This window comes from Erpetoichthys calabaricus, chromosome 12, assembly GCF_900747795.2.
Source record: "Erpetoichthys calabaricus chromosome 12, fErpCal1.3, whole genome shotgun sequence".
Lineage (NCBI taxonomy): Eukaryota > Metazoa > Chordata > Cladistia > Polypteriformes > Polypteridae > Erpetoichthys > Erpetoichthys calabaricus.
This window is the reverse complement of record NC_041405.2, coordinates 145,388,751-145,409,758: the sequence shown is the minus strand read 5'-3', so window position 1 is coordinate 145,409,758 and position 21,008 is coordinate 145,388,751. Positions and strand designations below refer to the sequence as shown.

The window sequence follows — 21,008 nt, the reverse complement described above, 5'->3', positions numbered from 1 at the left end:
CTGCACATCAACTGCATCTGAGTTGTTTCATTTAAAATTCATTGTGGTAATGTACAGAACCAAAATTAGAAAAAAGTTGTCTCTGTCCAAATATTTATGGACATAGATAGATAGATAGATAGATATCTATCTATCATTCTTTCAGCCTTGATTATAAATGAGGATGCCGTGATGTTCCATGCACTTTGTCCTGCAGTTTTTTTACTTTGGAAATTTATGGGAAATATGATAGACCCAGCCGCAGGAAAAATGCTAGGTCAGCTTGTTGTGGCAGAAACACGCTGCTCAAAGAAGGCACTCAGAGATCTCAGGATGTTCAGGCAGAATCAAGCTTTATTGAGTGATGTGCACACAGTCTCAATTCAAATGAAATGAGTGCCCAGCAATGGGTCTGTCTTACTTTTATTTACAGTTCTTATGAAGAGCAAACACCTATCTTGACTCCCAGCTTCCCATTACCTTGGTCCTGTCTCCAATTAAGAGTGACCATTATTTCCCAGCCTAATGAGCGTAGCACTCTTTCTTATCCATCATGGCTACATGACAGGCTCTCTCCCTATCTTGAACCCAATATTATCTGTAGTCCATAGTTCACATTCACCATGTGGAAAAAAATTGGGGATGGGGGGTTTGGTTGTTGGGATGGGGCTTGCTTGTCAGCTTCTCTCTACGTACCTGACCTAGACTCATGAAATATTGGTGGTTTCCATCTTGCTAAGAAAAATTAAGCTTATAAGGGACACTGCCTCCCCCAGGACGATAGATGGCAACTTCCCTGGACTGCAGTGGTTCCCCGGATGCCCACAATGTCACTATGGGACTTGGAGTTCAGCGCCACAGCCGTGCTGGGTACTGTGGGTGCTGCCAAGAAATGCTGCAGGGAGCTGGGGAGTCCCTACTGTTTACATAGCCCGGAAGTACTCCAAAGTCACAGGGACGGAAGCACAGACGTACTTCCGGGCTGAAGAAAAATACAGTCCTCCATCTGACCAGGAAGTGCTGAAGAGTCACGCGGATGAAAGGACAGAAGCACTTCCAGGTCGAGGACTATATAAAGGATTGGTGGAGACCCAGTAATCGAACCAGAGTTGGGAGAAAGAGGACAGAGCTTGCTGGGAGGTGTGGAGGAGTATTGTGATTTATTAGTGATTATTATTGTAGTTAAAAATCATTAAACAACTTCTTGGTGCTTTTAACTCGTGTTGTCAGTGTCTGTGTGTTGGGTTAAGCGCTGGTATAGCACCATCTAGTGTTACAGAATATATGCAAATTATCAACTTCAAGAATATACTTTTCTATAAACTTTCCTAGGATTTTTAACCTGGTTTAGTTTATGCAAGCCCACACCCAACAATTAAGGACTCCAGATTTTTGTTTCATTCAGTAACATCCTCTGATGTTAACTCCTGTTTTCCTCCGGTTTTAACACGATGTAGCCTCACATTGACATTTGGACTCTTAAGTGTGTTGGCTAGATTCTGGACTTTTAAAACTAAAAAACACGAAGAGTGTATGTGGAAAGCTGCTTCTTTGGTAAGCTCCTATAATCCACTACTGGGGCACTTCAAAGCTGTGGTGTGTCTCTATTTCTGTTTATTCTCTATCCAAATAACTGCTGGAACTCACAAACAGAGGGGTATATCTTAAAATAAGAACTTATTGGTTGTAATTTTATTAAGTGGTATAATTATTCCTTTTTACAGCTAATCTATACACAGTAAATAAAATCATAACAAAATCTGTCTGTCATTTGTGTTTTACTGGCTTCATTTCATGTTACTTGTCCATTGTGCACACTATGGATATCATTTCTACCCACAGATCAAACAAAGTCTGATTGTTTGCCAATCACATTAAAAATGGCTGAACTGATTTAATGAAATTTGTATGTTGCTGTTGGTCCAATATAAAATATAAAGAAGGGTGGTTGTCCAGGGGATGACAAAAAAAAAATGAATTACTCCAAAACAACCTAAGTTCATGAAATATTACATGCACATTATTGTTGATATGTCTTAAAATCTAGACTTAAAGGCCCTTCAAAAGTACTATAGAGAAACAGGGTTATAAAGAAGGGTTTTGGGAAATAGGGATTTAACAGAAGGAACAAAAAAAAAAGCAACAGTTAACACATAAACAGACATAAATATTAGCTTTTTTACCTTAAGCCAATAAATAAATATAAATCAGGCAATGCCAGGCACTACAGCTAGTCATCTATGAAATCAAGGATATGGCTGTCTGTCAATTTCTGAGGTTCCCCTCCTTGCCATCACTCAAGAATAGCAACAACTTAGACATTGTATGCATGTCATAACATTCACCTGCATTCAGCCACTAAGTTAACTGAAATGAAAGTTTTAATTTCAGTGTTTATTTACTTCATCCAAGAGTCAGTTATTACATTTTTATTTATTAAAATTGTTTAGTAACAAGGAGTCATATTCAAAAGTAATAATGACAACAGAATTAAATTAAATGTATCAGAAGACAGCTTAGATATGTGCTTTATAACATCACTTTCCAAAAAGTTAAAAATGGAGCACAAAGACGCTTGTGGTGACTCAATGGCTTTCATACACAGCAGCTTCCAATTCAAGTCATGTGAAACGGCTGAGTGAAGCGGCCCCCCCCACCTCTAGATGCCACTGTCCATTTCTAAACCTGTCCTGTGCTTCTGTCGAGCCTGGCCTCCTACGCTTTTCCGGTGTTATTAATTAGTTCAAACACCATTTATCTGCAGGATGATAACATCAGCACTTTATAATAATAATCTGCAGAAAATACTGTTTAATCAATTCAGTCTTATATGCTTACATAATTGATTTCCCTTTGTATTTATGTCCAGACAAGCGTCTTTTTCATCAAATACTAGTTAACTTTAAAGCAGGAGGGCGGTGCTGCTGTGTGAGTGGTTTGCGCGTGTGGGTTTTGCCTGGTGTCGAGCATCTGAGTGTCTATCAGAAAGATAAAAAGAGGAAAATATACAAAATACATAAGCTCAGGTAAAAATTTTGAAATTTTAAAACTTTGTACAGCATGATCTGTTCGGGTACCTTGAACGAAAACTGAACTGACTCAACATATTTCTTTGAAGAATAAGTGTGCCACATCATCAAAATTGGCCCACAGTGAGTGCAGTTGTTATATATGGCCAGCCAGAGGCTTTCACAATAGCTGCTTCACTCATTATAGGCAAACACACTTAAAAAGGGCAAAGTGATGAGATAATGGAGCACTATAAATACCTGGAGACTGTTGATGACAGGATGACCTTTCATATAAATATACAACAGCTCTATTAGAAGAGACAAAAACGGGATATTTCTGAGGAAACAGAATAATTTTCAAGTAAACAAAACTACACTGAGTTGTCAGTTTCTTAGGTACCCCCACCCAACTTCACAAAAATGTACATCCCAACATGTCATACCTCACAGGATAGTTAGTGTGTGGTATAAATCAGTCAGACCAGCGTTTCTACCAACAGTCAGGGTTCAGTTGAGAGTAGAAATTGGCAAAACAAAGTGACTTTAGTGACTTTGAATGTGGCATCATTGGCGCTGCGGTGTGGAGGGTAGAATTCTGGGAACCGAACCCTTGAAATATATTTTGAGACTGTTCACTAATCACTAATTGTTTTTCTTCTGGAAATTAATGTCAGGCCATTTCCTTACATGACATGTTAGCTGGAACTAGGCACAGTCAACTCTAGCATCTCCCAAATGGGTTTTAACACAAAAATCATCTCAAAAATTTACCAAAAACTACTAGTGAAAACTCCTGAATGAAAACTGCTTGAGGATCAAAGGGGTCAAAGAGAAAATGCAAAAATTGCACATGCAAGTGTATTTATGGTTCCAAATTTTAATGGTTTTCTGTCTTTTTGGGTAACATTTTAATTTTTGGATTTCCTGGCTATTGACTTCTGTCCATTTAGACCAAGTTTCTCTTTCATCTGCTGGTGTACTAAATGAACAGAACACTTTTCTACTGGCTTCTTCATGTGGCAAAATAGCATGGTTCCGGGAACAAGATTGAACACTGCTTCAGTGGCCTGCACAGTCCCTGAATCTCAACCCTATCGAGCATTTTTGGACTGAAGTGGAAATGGCTTTTTACAGCAAGATGGTGCAGCTATCCAATTTGCAGCAATGGTGCAAAGCTGTCATTTCTACATGGCACATCATACCATCTGTATCTTGCATAATCAGAACCGAGACAAATTCATGCTATTTTGAAGATCAAAGGAGGCGCCAAATGCTAGTAGACAGATGTGCTGTACCTATTATTACTGTATGTATATCATACGAGTCTTTTTGAAGTCCTTTAGTGAATATGTTGTTACAGTTTCCTTTATATGTTGGCTTGTGCAACACAGCATTGTAAATAAAAAAAGAATAACAAAATCAGAAGTACAATTATTGTCCTGCCACAGTCTGCAGCCAACTTGATTCAGACACACAACAGCCATTCTTGGTTTGCAAAGATTTAATTGTGGCCATAAAGCAGAAGATTTAAATTCCCAAGAACCATATGTATAGACTATAAAAAAAAAAATTCTGTATTTTCAACCAGTAAATTACGGTATCCATGTATTTACAGCATTTTACTGTAAAACTAAGAATTATGGGATATGTTGTTACTTTCAATGTTTTTTACAATAGTGTTACCAGAAAATGCAATGCATTTTGGGATATGACTTTTGAGAAGCATTTTAGGCTTAACAAATTTCTCCACAGATCAACACTTTTCCAAAAGCCACTGGAAAGCTGCTGAAACTTTGGAAATAAATGAAAAAGTACAAGTGTTTCTATGTCTTTTTTGTTATTAGGGTGTGCTTTTATCAAAGCCAAAATGATTTTGCTCCATTGAGTATATTGTATAGAAACCTGTTGTTCTGAAGCAGTAAATTGCTTCAGGATTAAATTACACACATCTGGTCAGAGATAGATGAAGATGCCCAAAATGTATTAATTAATTCCTTCCAAAGTTACACATATGTGAAGTTGTAGTCTAAAATAAATAATAAACATAAACCACCTATTACAAATACTCTCTGTTGGATGTGTCAAAGTTATTATTTATCCACTAGGTGGCACACTACACTCAGGATATCATCAATATGCAGGGGTTCCGAACTCCAGGCCCGGAGGGCCACACTGACTGCAGGTTTTCATTCTAACCCTTTCCTAATCAGTGACCAGTTTTTTATGCTAATTAAATTCTATCTTCTGTGATATAGGGAAATCACTAGAACGTAAAACAATCAAGTATTTAATCTACTTAAATAAGTAAATGAATATATATATCTGTTCAACTATGCTTTGGGTCCCTCAAAACTTCTACATTTTAGAAACTGTACTAAAACATTATAAACATCCAAATATACAAACTTAATCACAAAAACAATATACTTTTCAAGGACAAACAATTAAATTACATTTATTCTATATGATTACGCAAACTTTCATATTTAATGAACGAAATTCCTGCTCTACTACTAAAACGCCACCAAACTAATATTCAAGGTTTAAAGAGGAGCACTCTGATCGGCCAAGTTCCAACTCAGTACAACAGAGCATAACTGCAGACTGCAGTACCTATGAGGTCAGTCATGTAATGCCCCATCAACGTCAGTCAGGAAACACCCATCACACTAAATTATGGTTAACATTAGGGCCCCCGTCACACTCTGGTTAAGATTAGGGTTGTGGGAGGGTTATCTGACTCAAAGGGCGTTTCGTGACTGACGCTGTGAGCATTACCTGACCTACAGGCTGCAGACAGACAGTACAGGCTAATCACAATGACTAATAAAGTCAAGGCGGACTACAAGTTAATTAAAGAGAAACAACACAAATTATGATATTGACTTTTCAACACGTGTACCAAACAAATTAAACTGTAGGATATACCATTACAGGCATTCTGAATTTAATTTAGGATTCAAATTGTATTTTACGTTGCTTTGTTACTTCAGGCAGAAGTGAAAGAGCCTTTGCGCCAAAACTTCTCTTTGGGAAACTCGTCAGTGTTTGGAAGGTGATGAACGAAAGACTTGATAATTTTTGTTACTACTAATCATTTGTGTTTTATGTGGAGAAGGGACATTTGGTAAGACATTTGGCAAGGCAGTTGTAATAATTAGCTGTAACTCTAAATCTGTTTAAAATTATTGTTCAAAAATAATTAAACAGGTAAAAAAAAAATCAGAGCGCACAAAAAGAATATGGTCAAGCACACAACTTGCAAGTTTGAATTTTAATCACAATATTAATCAGTTAGGCATTTATATACTTACACAAACTTATTTTACTGGTTTACTTGAAGGTGGAAAATCCACAGGCCTGCTTCCCTTTATTGCTGCTGGCTCATGTTATTATTGTTTATGGCTGAGTGTCAAATTAGAACAATTAAAATACGTAGTTTTATGACCAGTAAATTGTAATGGTTAGTGTGCAGTGGTGATTACTGAAAAAAGATGGGCAAATTATCCTTTATCTATAGACTATGCAATGTATTGCTGCCACTTTTGTGATCACGTTGCCAACATCTTAAAAGCTTTTATTATTCATGTTAAAGAGTCCCAGAGATCTTCCCAACTCCTTGTTTAAGTGTGGTTTACTAGAGTGTAGTTACTCATTTGTAAAATTCACAGCATTTAAGCCACACTTATATAGAGACCACAAAGCATACAGATAGTCACATACTGTATACCCTCCAAAACCTTGAATGATGTAACACTATTGTGTCCTGTTGAATACTGAAGTGTCAGATGTGACAGCTTCACTGGTTTATTGTCTTATTTAAAAAGTCCTATTGAAGAGGGTAGGACAGAACTGTGTCCATTCAGACGTTGTGATGAAATGTTTACAGTGGTGTCTTCACCAAGTTCACATTTATCGAGAAAACACAAAAACAGAGCTCAGGAATATCTTATTAGTGGATCAGATAAAATTTGTTCTGCTGGAACAGTGAGCCATGACATTTTCCCCACTTAGTATTTTTGAAAGGTTTAGCTCGTTTGTACCTAAAATTGCAAGCAAAACTGCTTCTACCAACATCAATAATACAGACAATGCTAGAAGAATTTTTTGATAAACACGATCTAAATCAGTCTCATTTACTTTGCAAAGTTAACTACAATTGGAATTCATGTGACTGTTACTGATGAAGTATTTGCTGTGTTGCAAACTGAAGATCTTTTTAAAACTTTCATTAATTGCCCCAGTGGGGGCTGGGTGGTCTCTTGGCCTAGGAACCCCTGCAGATTTTTTTTTTTCTCCAGCCCTCTGGAGTTTTTTTTTCTTTTTTGTTTTTTCTGTCCTCCCTGGCCATCAGACCTTACTTTATTCTTTGTTACTTAGTACTGCCTAATCTTATTTTTATATTTTTCTTTTTTCTTTCTTCATCTGGTAAGAGAACTTTGAGCTACATCATCTGTATGAAACGTGCTATAGAAATAAATGTTGTTATTACACATCCATAACTGACCGGAGAAGAAAGACATTTTTTACAGAAAAACGTTATTAGATATGTTGAGCCACTGCCAATATGTCTTGGTCAAAATGAAATAGGGAAGGAATGCTTTGCATACTATGTTCCTATAAAGGGAACACTAAAATCCTTGTTTCAGTGTCCAGACGTCTGTGAACAATATAACAAATCCCGTAGCCGTACCACATCTAAGGTTGTTTTACAGGATGTATGGGGTGAAAAGTTGAAAGAAAATGCAAGGCTGCAAGCTAATGCTGTATCTTTAGCTTTCATTCCTTACCAAGTTGTAAACCCACTTGAATCTGCAAGGGGAAAAAAAACACAAGGTACTGGCTGTTTATCTCACTCTTGCTGAGGTCCTTCCACATAATCAATCAAGTGTTGATCATATGCAGCTGGTCTTACTTTGTAAAGAAAAGACTATACATACCTTGGTCAGAATTTGGTGTTTGATACACTAATGACAGATCTCAAAGGCCTAGAGGACAATGGCATTAAGTGTGGGGCGCATGTGTTTAAAGCCACTGTGTGCACAACTGCAGGTGACAATCTTGGCTCACACAGTATAGGAGGGTTTTTTGAAAATTTCAGCATGAGCTTACATTTTTGCTGATTTTGAGAAATTGACAGAAACACATTTCTGTGTTCATCACTGTCAAAGGGTCCCTTTAAGAACAAGTGAGTTGCACAAAACTATTTTGCAAGACATACAGCCTGGACAAACAAAATGTGGGATCAAATTGGACTCTGTTTTTTAATAAACTTACACTTTCATGTTTGTTGGTCTGGCTTACCACCACGTCTTGGTCATGATCTGTTTGAAGGAGTAGTGTCTAATGATCTAGCATTATTGTTGGGTCATCTTGTGAGTGAAGGGAAACATTTCACTTATTCAAATCTGAATCAACGGATTAATCAATTTCAGTTTCTTGGAAATGACAAACCTTCAGTGGTATCCAAACTTACTGAAAACCGAGGAAGGAAGGCTGCACAGAACTGGTGCTTTTTGAGGTTACTGCCCTTGCTTATTGGTGAGAAAATTGAATCTCCTGCTGATATTGAGGTCTGGCAGCTTATAATACAGCTCACACAAATTGTTGAAATTGTCCTTGCTCCGGCAATTTCTACTGATCAAACAGCTTTCTTGCAGGTGCTTACCGATGACTATTGTTTTTATCAGAAAAGTTAATTTTGCTGGTTTTCCACTCAAGCCCATACACCATTATTTACAGTTAGGTCCATAAATATTTGGACAGAGACAACTTTTTTCTAATTTTAGTTCTGTACATTACCACAATGAATTTTAAATGAAACAACTCAGATGCAGTTGAAGTGCAGACTTTCAGCTTTAAATCAGTGGGGTGAACAAAACGATTGCATAAAAATGTGAGGCAACTAAAGCATTTTTTCAACACCTGTAGATTTACGATCAGCTGTGGCTAATAAGAAAAGGCCATCACCTGCAGATCGCCAACATCTCATTTGCATTGTAGTTGATGAAATGAGGAAATACAACGTAAATCCTACCAGATCTCTGTGCCCAATTGTTGCAGAGAAGATTCTGAGGAAGACACCCTAAAGGTTTTGCATTGGGGAAACAGAAATAAGCTGGGAAAGAAGTGAGGAATAACCACTACCTAAGACCATCATCAAACACTTAAACAGGAATAACACATTGGCAAGTCAAAGAAAAGGAAGAAAGAGCAGTTATACTGAAGGGAAAAATCTAGTGGCATGAGGACCAAAGGACAGCTATGGCTGCATCAGGTGGCAGCCCACTGATCTTCCATTAGGTGGAAATCAAGAAAGCCTGGAAGAAAAACACCAAGAGATGACAAGTCTTTACTTACGTGAGGGAATATCTGGGGCAAACAGGGGAATGGTGGCTAATCTGATGAAGGTCACCTATGTTATTCAGCGCTCAATGTCACACCTGCTCCCTCCATATCAGAACTTAAGAAAAGGTGGTCACATTTGTTTGTCCAAAATTGACTTTACAGGCACTTTCAATTATTGACAGATGTTCCAATTTTGTCTAGACTGGAACTGTCTTTCCAGGAAAAAGTATTTCAGAGCCAATGCAACAAATGATGTAAAGACCATCCTCTCCAAAAGGTGAAGAAGGTGCATTGGCCCCCTATGTCATAATGCTGATAATGTCATACTTTAAGAAGAGTGGTGCACTTTTCATCCATGCTGATGTAACTAAAGGTTATGGTACGTGTTTCAGTGCCACACAGTACTGTAGGCCTATTTGTTATTTGTCATAATAATGCACCCTAAAGTAGTTTCTGTATAGCAGGTTCCTGCTACTCAGCCTGCCAGAAACTCCAAGACTGATTGTTCTTGGTATGTACCTACCATTCATTGAATAGTGCAGTGGACATTTTATAAAAGAATTACTTAACCAATGATTCAATTCAATATTGTTCAAATTAAAACATACTAACCATACTTTAAATGTGAATAAAACCTAACTGTGATCATGACAAACAGTTTATGCTTTTTTCCATTTTATTGCATTGTATTGACCCCCCTTCTTTTTGACACTCACTGCATGCCCATCCTACCTGGAAAGGGGTCTTTTTTTTAACTGCCTTTCCCAATGTTTCTTCCAGTTTTTTCCCTACAAGGGTTTTTTTTGGGAGTTTTTCCTTGTCTTCTTAGAGAGTCAAGGCTGGGGGGCTGTCAAGAGGTAGGGCCTGTTAAAGCCCATTGCGGCACTTCTTGTGTGATTTTGGTCTTTGTAAAAATAAAATTGTATTGTATTGTATTGTATGGGTCCTGATTAATACGCACAGTGTAAAATACAAAAATAAAGGTGTATGATCTGTTTCAGGTAACACACTAATGACAGCACAGACGTGGAAGGTGAGCCTTGAGAGCCAAGTGGTGTGTGAGGGTCAAAGTTCACCCAATTTCAGCAGCATTAACTGTTGAATTTCTACAAAGTTACCCAAAAAAAAAAAAAAAAAAATCAATATTTTTATTCTTTTAAGGGGTGTCAAAACTATTCAATTTTCTTGCTTTTGTTTGGTTCAGCATATTCTGTGTTATGCTATTCTGATAGAACTTGTTTTTCTTATCCAAAGACTTGTTCGTAATGGCATGGTTGAAGTGCATAAAACAAAATTTGTTTAAGAAATTATAAAGACAGCATTTGTAAGCAAAAACATTTTATCTCTAATTTTACAATTTTTTTGGGGGATTTATTTGATTTCATATTTGTTTGACTTTTGCATATAGGTGTTCCTGAAAAAGGTTCCAAAGCCTGCCATGGGATGGTTTTCAGCAAGCTATCGGGAAGAGTGGTCCAAAAAAAGTCGGCATCCCTTAATCCACCTGTGGGGTCTTCTTTTCAGAAAACTTGCAGTTTACGGTTGTTAAGCATTGTTTCAGTAAAGCAAAGTATAGCAAAAACAAGACCCTCATTGTCAACTCTAAAACTTTAACATGAACAAGTTTCACTTAGAGTGAGTGAATGCCATTTTTTGAAGATTGCTACTGATGTCCAGGTGGAAAATGTAACTGTACTAACTTGTCTGTTTTTAGTGTATTCTTTTCCTTTCATACTTGTTAACTGATGTCGTTTGAGTTCTTACTGTTTTTCCAATTCTCTACAAAAAACAGTGGAAAAAATATAGCATTTTCTAAGCTTGTTTTGTTGAAAATAGTGATGCGTACACAAACATACACACACTTCAAATGCACTAAACCCTGTTTCTCAGGGTCACAGTAATTTAGTAATCTCTGGGATCATAGGGTGCTGTGCAGGGGACAACTTGGAAAACTCATAACAGGACACACAAACACACACAGAGACAGTTTACCATCTGCAATTCACCTGACACCCATATCTTTGGATTGTGGAAAGAAACTCATGCAAGCACAAGAAGAATATTAAAAAACTCCACCCAGACCGGACTTTAGCCATAAACTCTGGCACTGAGAAGCAATACGCTACTGATCCAAGAGAGATTTTCTGAACCAAAAACATTAGAACTGATTTTTGTTCTGCTTCCATTACTTTTACACACAGAAAGTCCTATAAAATGTGTTCTCTAATAACAATCATTGTAGCTATTTGTATTCCTCTGTGTGTCTCATCTTTGTTAAGACATTTAGACTAGTTGCTAAATCAACATTATGGAACACTAAATTTACTTTTCATAGAATGGTTGAAAGCAGTAATAACTTTAAAAAGGACAATGAGGAAAACGTTGGCACACAAACAGCAGTAAAGGGGCATAACTGGGGCCAGTGAATGGGAAAGCGGACCACACCAACAGGCAGTTACAAACCAACAGAGTCACAGAGCAGTCTAAAAAAGGTCACGTTTTTAAATGTTTTTCTTGTGAATGTAATCAAAACCTTGTAATCTACAGGTCTACCGAGTCATTTCTGAAGAAAGACGACCTTTCCTGCATTCTGCGACAATAATGATCTTAATGTTGAGGAAAATGTGGGTTATTTTTCTGCAGACATTGTATATATTTGTTCTTATTTTTAGTCTTGTTCTACCAATTCTAAGTAAATCATTGTAAACTTTTTTAGTAGATTTGCCAGCACATTGTCCCGTGATGTTTTATTTTTTAATTATAATTTTCTAGAAACTGTAACTAACTCTGCTGCCAGTAAGTTACTATAAAATCTACAGTGAAAATGTTGATATAGTGTAATAGATTGAAGAGCTCTTTTATTCCCAGTAGTATATGGAAATATTGAAGATTCTAGTGATAGCAGGAGACTTGATGAACTCCAAGTCTTTATAGCGTTCTGTTATAATTCAATATTCTTATCTGTAAGAGCCCTTAATGTGCATGTTTTGATATTATTAATAGATATCATTTCTTGTATCTGTGGAAAAATGCTTTATGTTTGTACATTTCTGCTGCAAACAAATTAACAAGTCTCCCTCTGAGATGCCCTGCCAGTGAAAACAGGGGAAAAGAGGCATGCATGTGCCATCTGCTGGAAAATGCATCTCACTGCAACATAAACTGCACATATACAGTATCTCCATTTCTATTCAACCAAACAAACCCAATACTTCTAAAAATGAGTTAACTTCATCATAAGACACTTCACAGGTATAGAACAGATGCCAACACATTTCTAAAACTGGCACAGGACTACAACAAAACTTCACCCCTCAAGCTATACAATCCAAAACCGTATTCATTAGGGCAGGAACACTCATTTCTTTTCCAGGCCTTGGATTCATTGAATCTCCTATCCTATATATTCTTGTATACAGTCAATCCTTGTAATACATCGATAATAACATTCTCAAATGGATTTAATGCAATTCAGAGTCATAGGGGATTGAAACTTATGCTCCCAGCATTAGGTGTAAAGACTGGTCAAGGTGCCAATATTAGCCCAAAAAGCATGCATTACATTTTTCTATGGACTCTCTAAAGTGTGTTTGCCAGCTAGAAACCCTTAAATACTGAGAATGAAATACCAGACTGTATTTACACAGTATTCATTTTCATTGCCAAAGTAATATTCTTTTGCTTTCTCCTTTTAGCAGCTGACCAACAAGAGCACTTGTTTGGCACCTGAGTAGACATCCAAATGGTGGAGAAAAATATCTTCAGACATGGTAAATGCTTGTTTGATGCATACTTCACACCACAGGTAAACGGACTGCAGCGATGACACGCAGTGGAGAATGGCCTGCACACTGCCTCAGACACAGCAGTGCATCTGTAAGATATTTAATTGAAACCTGTCAGTAAAATAATTTTCAGGGGCAAGATTCTCGTAAACTGAGACACCATCTCGAATATTCTGCATCACACATGTTGAAAAATATATTGGTGGGGACAGGCTGTAATAGTTTCTGCATTTCAGGGGTACTTAGTGTCATTCTTGGAGGGCCACAGTAGCTAGTGGTTTCTACAAAAAGCTTTTTTTTTTTAAATTGTAACTCATTCTCACTTTGGACTGAAATTTTTGCTGAAACAAACTGCTTGCTGCCTACTGCATGTACTCAGAGTAAGGGCTTAGGCTTAAATTTAGCAGTACGACTTTTTGTCTAACGATTGCATGCCCTTTTAAATACTTTTTACTGTAATACTAAGGTGTTGTACCTTGTTAGCCATTATGGATGTGGTGAGAACTCGAGTAAGATGACACTTTTTATTGGCTAACTAGAAATATTACAATATGCAAGATTTCAAGGCAACTCAGGCCCCTTCTTCAGGCAGAGACTGGAATTCCCTGTGCTTATAGATGCCAGAACAGATACAGCATTGGAAAACCTTTAAGTGAGACCTTTTGGATGTAAAAAATTAATTTATCAATCTATTCTTTTTTTTCTCTATGATTTTTTTTTACATCCAAGAGGTCTCACTTAAAGGTTTTCCAATGCTGTATCTGTCCTGGCGTCTATAAGCACAGGGAATTCCAGTCTCATATTAAATCTTGCCGAAGAAGGGGCCTGAGTTGCCTTGAAAGCTTGCATACTGTAGTCTTTCTAGTTAGCCAACAACAACATTTATTTCTATGGCACATTTTCATATACATGATGTATCTCAAAGTGCTATACAAGATGATTAAAGAAAAAAGAAAATATAAAATTAAGATTAGGCAATACTACGTAACAAAGAATACAGTATGGTCTACAGGGCTGTTAATGAGTTAATGAGCTTCTGTAAAAATCCTGAACTTCCCTTGGAGACAAATAAAGTTCTAAGTATAGAAACTATTAACTGATTAAATTAATTAAACTTGGAGTTCAAGATCCAAAGAAAGGTCTGATTATAAGCTTGGGTGCATTGAAAAGCAGCAGTCACTTTAGCTCTGAATGACATTAGAAAGATGGTACCCTTCATTACCTTTGCATAATTGAGAAGCACCCTCTGCAGTCTTTTTTCTGACCACCATCGTGGCCAGTGACGAGCCACTCAGCTTTCCCACACTGCACTCCCAGCTCTTGCTATTTGTCAAGTTTCTGTTGCAGTTGTTCACCTGTATGAAAAGAGGAAATGTAAGTAACAGCTAGGTGGAGCCTGGGCAGTAGACAAAGAATCAACTGGGAAGCTTTGTCTTACCTCACTCAGGATATCAGTTGGCTTCTCAGACGCAGGGATTGCAGAAGGCCTATGACAATCCTCTTCAGAATCCGAGTCTGAATCCTGTAACCGCTTCACCTTTGATGCACTCAGCATTGCCCTAAACACAGAATATCACATGCATACTTATTAAAAAACAATTAAACTAAAACAGTATCATTACCTCATCCTACATACCCACAACCCTATTCTGTTCCTGTCATATTTTGTCCCCAACTTTATCGTATTTTGCTTCCTCTACTCTTTATCTAATCCTCATTTGCTTGTTCTCAGTATACTCACTTCATCTCTGCATCATCCTCGTCCCGCTCCCTTTTCCTCTCCTCCTCCTCTCTTTCTTGATGTTGCTGCAGCAGCTTTTCAAAGTCAACCACAGCCTGCCTCTGATTAAGCTCCTTCAGCTCTTGAAGGTTTTCCAGTACTTCCATCTCCAGTTTAGAATCCTTTGTCCGATTCTCCAGAACCTGTGGGTTAAAAGTGGTTTTTGGTGAAAGTAGGTAAATACAGGAAATTTACAGACTTTAATAAATATAAGGCACATGAAAAGTGCTCATAAGCAAAGCAGCCTACCTTCATGGGATTGTTAAGCTCCTCCTCCTCCCTCTCACGCTGAATCTTCTTCTCTTCTTCCTCAATAAGCTTCTCTGCCTGAAAGTTGCGTGTGGCTCCATGCTCCATAGCGTAGTCTGTATTCTCTGGGTCCGTCTGTAAGAAAGAAATTACTGTTACACTCCTTGTCGCTGGATCTTCATTTATTCTGCTTCTCAACAACACCAAACCTTTCAAATTTGAAAGATGTATTGAAAGGTGCATTTTGATATTATACAGACTCTTCATAGACCACAGTGTCAGAAGGACTCCGCTTAGAATACAACAAGTATGCAAAAGTTTAAATGTTGCAGAACATGATCTCCCTTCCTTTTAAATAGTGTATGTTGCAGTATTCCAGCAACCCAGGATGCATTAAATGCAGAATACAGTGGGCTGTTATGCTCAGCAATAAAATGATCTTGATTTTTTTTCATGAAAAGTATTTTTTCCGATAATCATGACTATGGAGCGCATAGGCTTGGAGAAATACTAGAAGAGTAGCCAATCGCACTGCACCCATGAAATAGACATGCTATAATTATTAACAATGTGGGTGGGAGTTTATATAGAAATGGCGAGCAAAAATCATATTATGTGATATCATCTTCTGTTAAATTCTGCTCTGTACTTGTAATATTTTTTATTTTACTGTTATACTGTATTGAGAATTACTTGTGTTCTGTTCTGTGTATTTTATTGTCTTGGCCCCCTTCTTTTTGACACCCACTGCACGCCTAGCCTACCTGGATAGGGGTCTCTGTCTGAACTGCCTTTTTTCAAGGTTTCTTCCAGTTCACAGCCCCCTCACAAGGGATTATTTTGGGAGATTTTCCTTGACTTTTTAGAGAGTCAAGGCAGGGGGTCCGTCAAAGCCCATTGTGGCACTTCTTGTGTGATTTTGGGCTATACAGTAGATCCCCGCGAAGTCGTGGTTCAGAGTTCGCAGCCTCAGTCACTCACTGATTTTTCCTTATAACCTATCCAATAATTGTTAGCAGAAACCGCAAATATCCTCTGCAATTTTTATGGCTTTTTTCGTGGCAATACTGTACTGTAGAGAGAACAGGAAGCAACTGTAGAGGAAACGCGGCTTGGGATGGTGATAGTAGCCAATAGAATTTGAAAATGCAACTCCCAGCAGTGGCTCCGATTGGTCTTCTGCTGAGGGTGCTGGGGCTGTTGGGGTCAAAGGATGTCAACGCGGCTTTTAAAAAGGGGGCCAGTGACCAAAAGCAAAAAAAAAAAAGTTTTTGCAATTTGTGTTACAAGTTCCTGTCTCTCTGGCTGCCTTCTGTTGGGTTACCTGTACTTATTCGTTTTGTCCTGGATCGTTTCATGTTTGGCGTCTGGATTGTCTGCCGTCTGCCTGTGTACATGAGGACTGTAAGTGGATTCATGGCCATCCTGCAAAGAAAGAAGCACTCCTGAACCCGTCCACCCATCTTCACCATTTCAGGAACTAGCGGTAGGACTATCTTTACATTCCCATTCAACGTGCAGATCTCTGGACTATCTATTTTCATCATTACATTTCATCTGTTGCCGTTTTTCATGATTTACTGTGTGTGTTTTGTTGGTGTTTTGTTGTATTTAATGTGTAATTGCTGTAAGGGGAACAGGGGTGGTATCGTTGTTTTAATTTATATCATTTGTTTTCATTACATTCTTTATTTGCTGTTTGATTACCGGTTTGCTTTGTTTTTGTCTCTGTGTGTGCATGCAGGTTGGGCCAAGACTGGGTGCATCCCTGGAATCTCCCCCATAAAAATAAATAAATCACCGCCTTCTCGATGGTGTGAATCTTAGCGGCACCGGACCGCTACAGCGTTATTCATTTCTCCTTGCTGCTGATTGACTGTGATGTATCTCCAGCTGAGTGTTCTTGTGTTTTCCGTTTTGTTCCTCTTAACCCTTAAACCGCCACAAGCAGCTATAGTCGTTTCCCAGTGCCATTTGTGAGCACGCAGGAGCTGATCAGGAAGTGCCATACATTCGTTCAGCAGCCAGCTCATGACCACTGTCAGCCTCTTGTGAGCAGGGGGGCTGAACGCACCCCTAGAATTATCATTCTTTAATTTAATATTATTTATTGTATCAGTATGCTGCTGCTGAAGAATGTGAATTTCCCATCGGGATTAATAAAGTATCTATCTATCTAGAAGACACGGAAGCTCCTCAAAAAATCCCTCTTAAAAAATACTGATAGACTACTTTCACATTGCTCCCTTACTTACTGGACTTACTTGTGGCTGCTCTGTTGTGTGATATATGTGTCTTGTGTGACGCTACGCATACTTAAAAGCCTGAACAGCACCTGTCCTTTTTGGCTGATTGCTTTGTTTCTCTCTCCTCCCTTAGACATCCTCTGCTCCTGTTGCAGGTCCCACTCCCGTTGTGCTCCCCTATGATGTTTGCCTTTTCTTTTAAATTGATAACTAACTGCATACTGAGCTTGTTTTACTTCTGAAAGAGACATGTTTGTTTGAAGTGTTTGAATAAAGTTCCTGTCTCTACAATCTCCTGTGTTTCTGTGCAATTCTGTGACCCAAGCGCGACACCCTACAGCCTCACTGTCCCTGGGATTGAGCCACTGCACTAGCCGGCCAGTGCCAGCGTTTACCTCTGTGTGCTTGCGCTCTGCCAGTTCAAGCGCAGTTGGCTCGGTGATTTACTTAATTTCATCCATGGTGTCAGTTACACCTTGTACATGTTGTTCCAGTAGTTTTTTTTAAACAGTTTTTACAGTTCATTAGCAGTGTGTAAAATGATCAGTGTTGCAGTAATTGTGATGCTCTTTACATGAAAAAATGTGTTCTATTAAAATTTCACTTTCTTTGTGAATTGTGATGTTTACTTAAAGTGCAGCAAAAAAGTATTTGTCGTCCAGGGATGCATTGTGTCAGTTTAAGGGTTAAAGATGCCGCCAAAACGCCCTGCACCTTCTAAGGCTTCTGGCAATGAAAACACACTTGCATGAACTACAGTACTGTACATATAGCAGTAACATCTGTATTTTACATTCTAGCACTGCGGGAGACATAGCAGTACAGTATACAGGTTTACCTTTACATTCCTTTTTTTTAGGTAATGTATTAAACTGAGTTTGAAATTAAATTAAAGTGTTTTGGGGGCATATTTAGGGTTTAAACTATAAAAATAGGCATTTTTTTTTAACCACATCCAAAATTCGCAGTTTTTCACAATTCGCGGGTGCCCTAGGAACATAACCCCTGCGAATTTTGGGGGTGTACTGTACAAAAATAATTATATTGTATCATCTAGCAACTGAAGAAAATGTGTTAGCTGCTCACAAAGAGGCAATACTAAAGTAAGGGAGTACATCAATAAATGTTTGGAAATGTCTTGGTTATCGCAAATCAGACAAAACACAGATAAGTATGCAAGAAATGCTACAGCCAAGTACCTACAAAGAATGGTAAAAAAACAAATCTTTTCCACCACTATCTTTTGATACCAGTCAGTCAGTCATTTTCCAGCCCCCTATATTCTAACACATGGTCAAGGGGGTCTACTGGAGCAAATCCCAGCCAACACAGGACGCAAGGCAGGAACAAATCCCAGGCAGGGTGCCAGCCCACCGCAGGGCACGCCCACCCACACTAGGGACAATTTAGGATTACCAATGCACCTAACCTGCATGTCTTTGGACTGTGGGAGGAAACCAGAGCAACCAGAGGAAACCCACGCAGACAGGGGAAGAACATGCAAACTCCACACAGGGAGGACCCAGGAAGCAAACCCAAGGTCTCCTTACTGTGAGGCAGCAGCACTACCACTGCGCCACCCTCTTTTGAATATTAAGATTGACAGAAAGACTGCTCAGGTGATGTTGTTGGCAATCACTCATGCAGTGGTGCTCTACCTAGAAAGCAGTCTATTGTGTTGATGTTTGCAGCCATGACTTCCTACAACTTACGAGTCAAAAAGCCATCAGAACATTATAAATGCAGACACCTACATCATAGTGAAGAACATGACACAAGGAGATTGTAAAAGAAGACTTTAGAAAACTTCTGAAAGTCCTCAACTTGTGGTATCGACTTCCTGGCAGAAAATATTTTTCTACACTGAGCTGCCGCAGCTTTACGAGGAATGTCGGGCAAGCTGGAGGCTGCATTGAAAGAGGCAAGATACTTTCTGTCACTACCACAGATTTACGGTTGAGTTGGACACTGGAGCCATGTATAACTCTTACTATGCACTACATAGACACAGAATGGAAATTACATAGCAAATGATTACAAACTGCGTATTTATTTATTTTCTGGGGGATCAAAAGGCAGAAACCATCCCAATGGTGCATGAGGACACCCTGTCATTCTGGGGGCTTAGGGAAGAGCAGCTAGTCTGTATAACAACTGACAGCAAAACTAATATTGCCAAGGCTGCATTGCTGAAATAATGGCCTTGCCTGCAGCACTTCGGACACAAACTGCACCTTGCAATCAGTAAGTGAATAAATGTATTTTAAAACATGTCTGTTGGTCTGCCTCTCACAGACGTACTACCTACACCCCGTAGTCCACTGCAGTAACCAATCATGCACACATCTACCCTCACACGGTGAATCTGAAATCAGTAGCTAATCTAACCTAAGTAGATGGAAGAAAGGAAGAAAAATCTGATGCAGACTTGGAGAGAACATGCCAACTCCATGAATGTGTGCATATTTGTTGATAATGAATAATATTTTAAAATATAATGTGCAAATTGTTTTTTCTGTTTGCGTAGTATTTAAAAACTGAAACAGTAATATGAAGTTCTAAATTGTGATAAATATTGAGATTGATCAATACAATGAACATTGTTGTGATTTCGTTTTCCATATCACCCAGCACTAGTGGGTTGCCCAATTTTATTTTCACATGTGGTATTCACCCCTGACATTCACCTTGCACAGCAGACCACCCTTTCCTAAAAAAGCAAATTGATCCATTTATTCTTTAACTTGAATATCCAGTTTAAAAGGTACACAGAGCTGCTATCATGCCAGCACTGGGAAGAAATGAGAAACCAAACCTTGACAGGTTGTCAGTGACTTTCAGGGAACATTCACACACCCACTCACACCAATATCAGGTCAATTTTTGCAGTCATTAATTAACCTAAAATGCTCATCTGTGCCGTAGCAGTACCCAGAAAATCCCTGCAGGCAAAGAAGGACCACGCAAAACCCACTCTGCAGTGCACAGGGTAAAATTTAAACCCACATATACAAATAGCAACATCCAATCTTGCTTTACTAAGCATAGTACAGTCATATTTGGACAGTTTCTGCAAGTCAGAATCACAACATAGCAACGCGAGAGCAATAAGCCAACACCTGTGGAGGGGTAAATTAAAAGAAATCCACCATCACAAGGAACGTACCTTGAAGGTGATCTCAGCCAAACACCGTGTGCACTTAATGTAAAAACGGAAAATAGGCAGTCCCATGTAAAGCTCATTCTGCACAGTCTCCTTACGTGCATTGAACTTTTTCCCCTTGTATATGTACTCGCCACAAGTCTTGCACCTGCATGACAAAATGGAATCAGAAAATTATTAAAGCCAGAGGAGTATTCAAACAACAATCCTTAGCAGGCCTGAAAACTTAACAAAAAGCCTGGCACTTATCATGCACCGACAGGTCTGCACCAAATTAACATCATTCTGGACCAAAATTTTTAAATGCCTGTCAGACAGCCTTAGTGTCACAATCCCTCCTAACCCACTAACAGCTATTTTTGGTGGGAGAAGGACAAGCAAACTGTAATGGCCTTTACTACACTATTGGCATGTTGACTTACCTTGCTCAACTGGAAGAATCCTAAC

General features: G+C 38.6%; 1 protein-coding gene across 1 annotated transcript in view; it reads right to left on the bottom strand.

Moving 5' to 3' along the window:
* The window catches only part of yju2 (YJU2 splicing factor homolog), a 41,724-nt gene that overhangs the window by 6,288 nt on the left and 14,428 nt on the right, over positions 1 to 21,008 (bottom strand). Inside the window, exons 3-7 of the mRNA XM_028816485.2 lie at positions 20,565 to 20,709; positions 15,153 to 15,287; positions 14,865 to 15,046; positions 14,562 to 14,682; positions 14,346 to 14,478 (exon numbers count right to left, since the gene is read on the bottom strand). Of these exons, the coding sequence (XP_028672318.1) occupies positions 14,346 to 14,478; positions 14,562 to 14,682; positions 14,865 to 15,046; positions 15,153 to 15,287; positions 20,565 to 20,709 (716 nt within the window). The remainder of the gene's footprint in view (positions 1 to 14,345; positions 14,479 to 14,561; positions 14,683 to 14,864; positions 15,047 to 15,152; positions 15,288 to 20,564; positions 20,710 to 21,008) is intronic.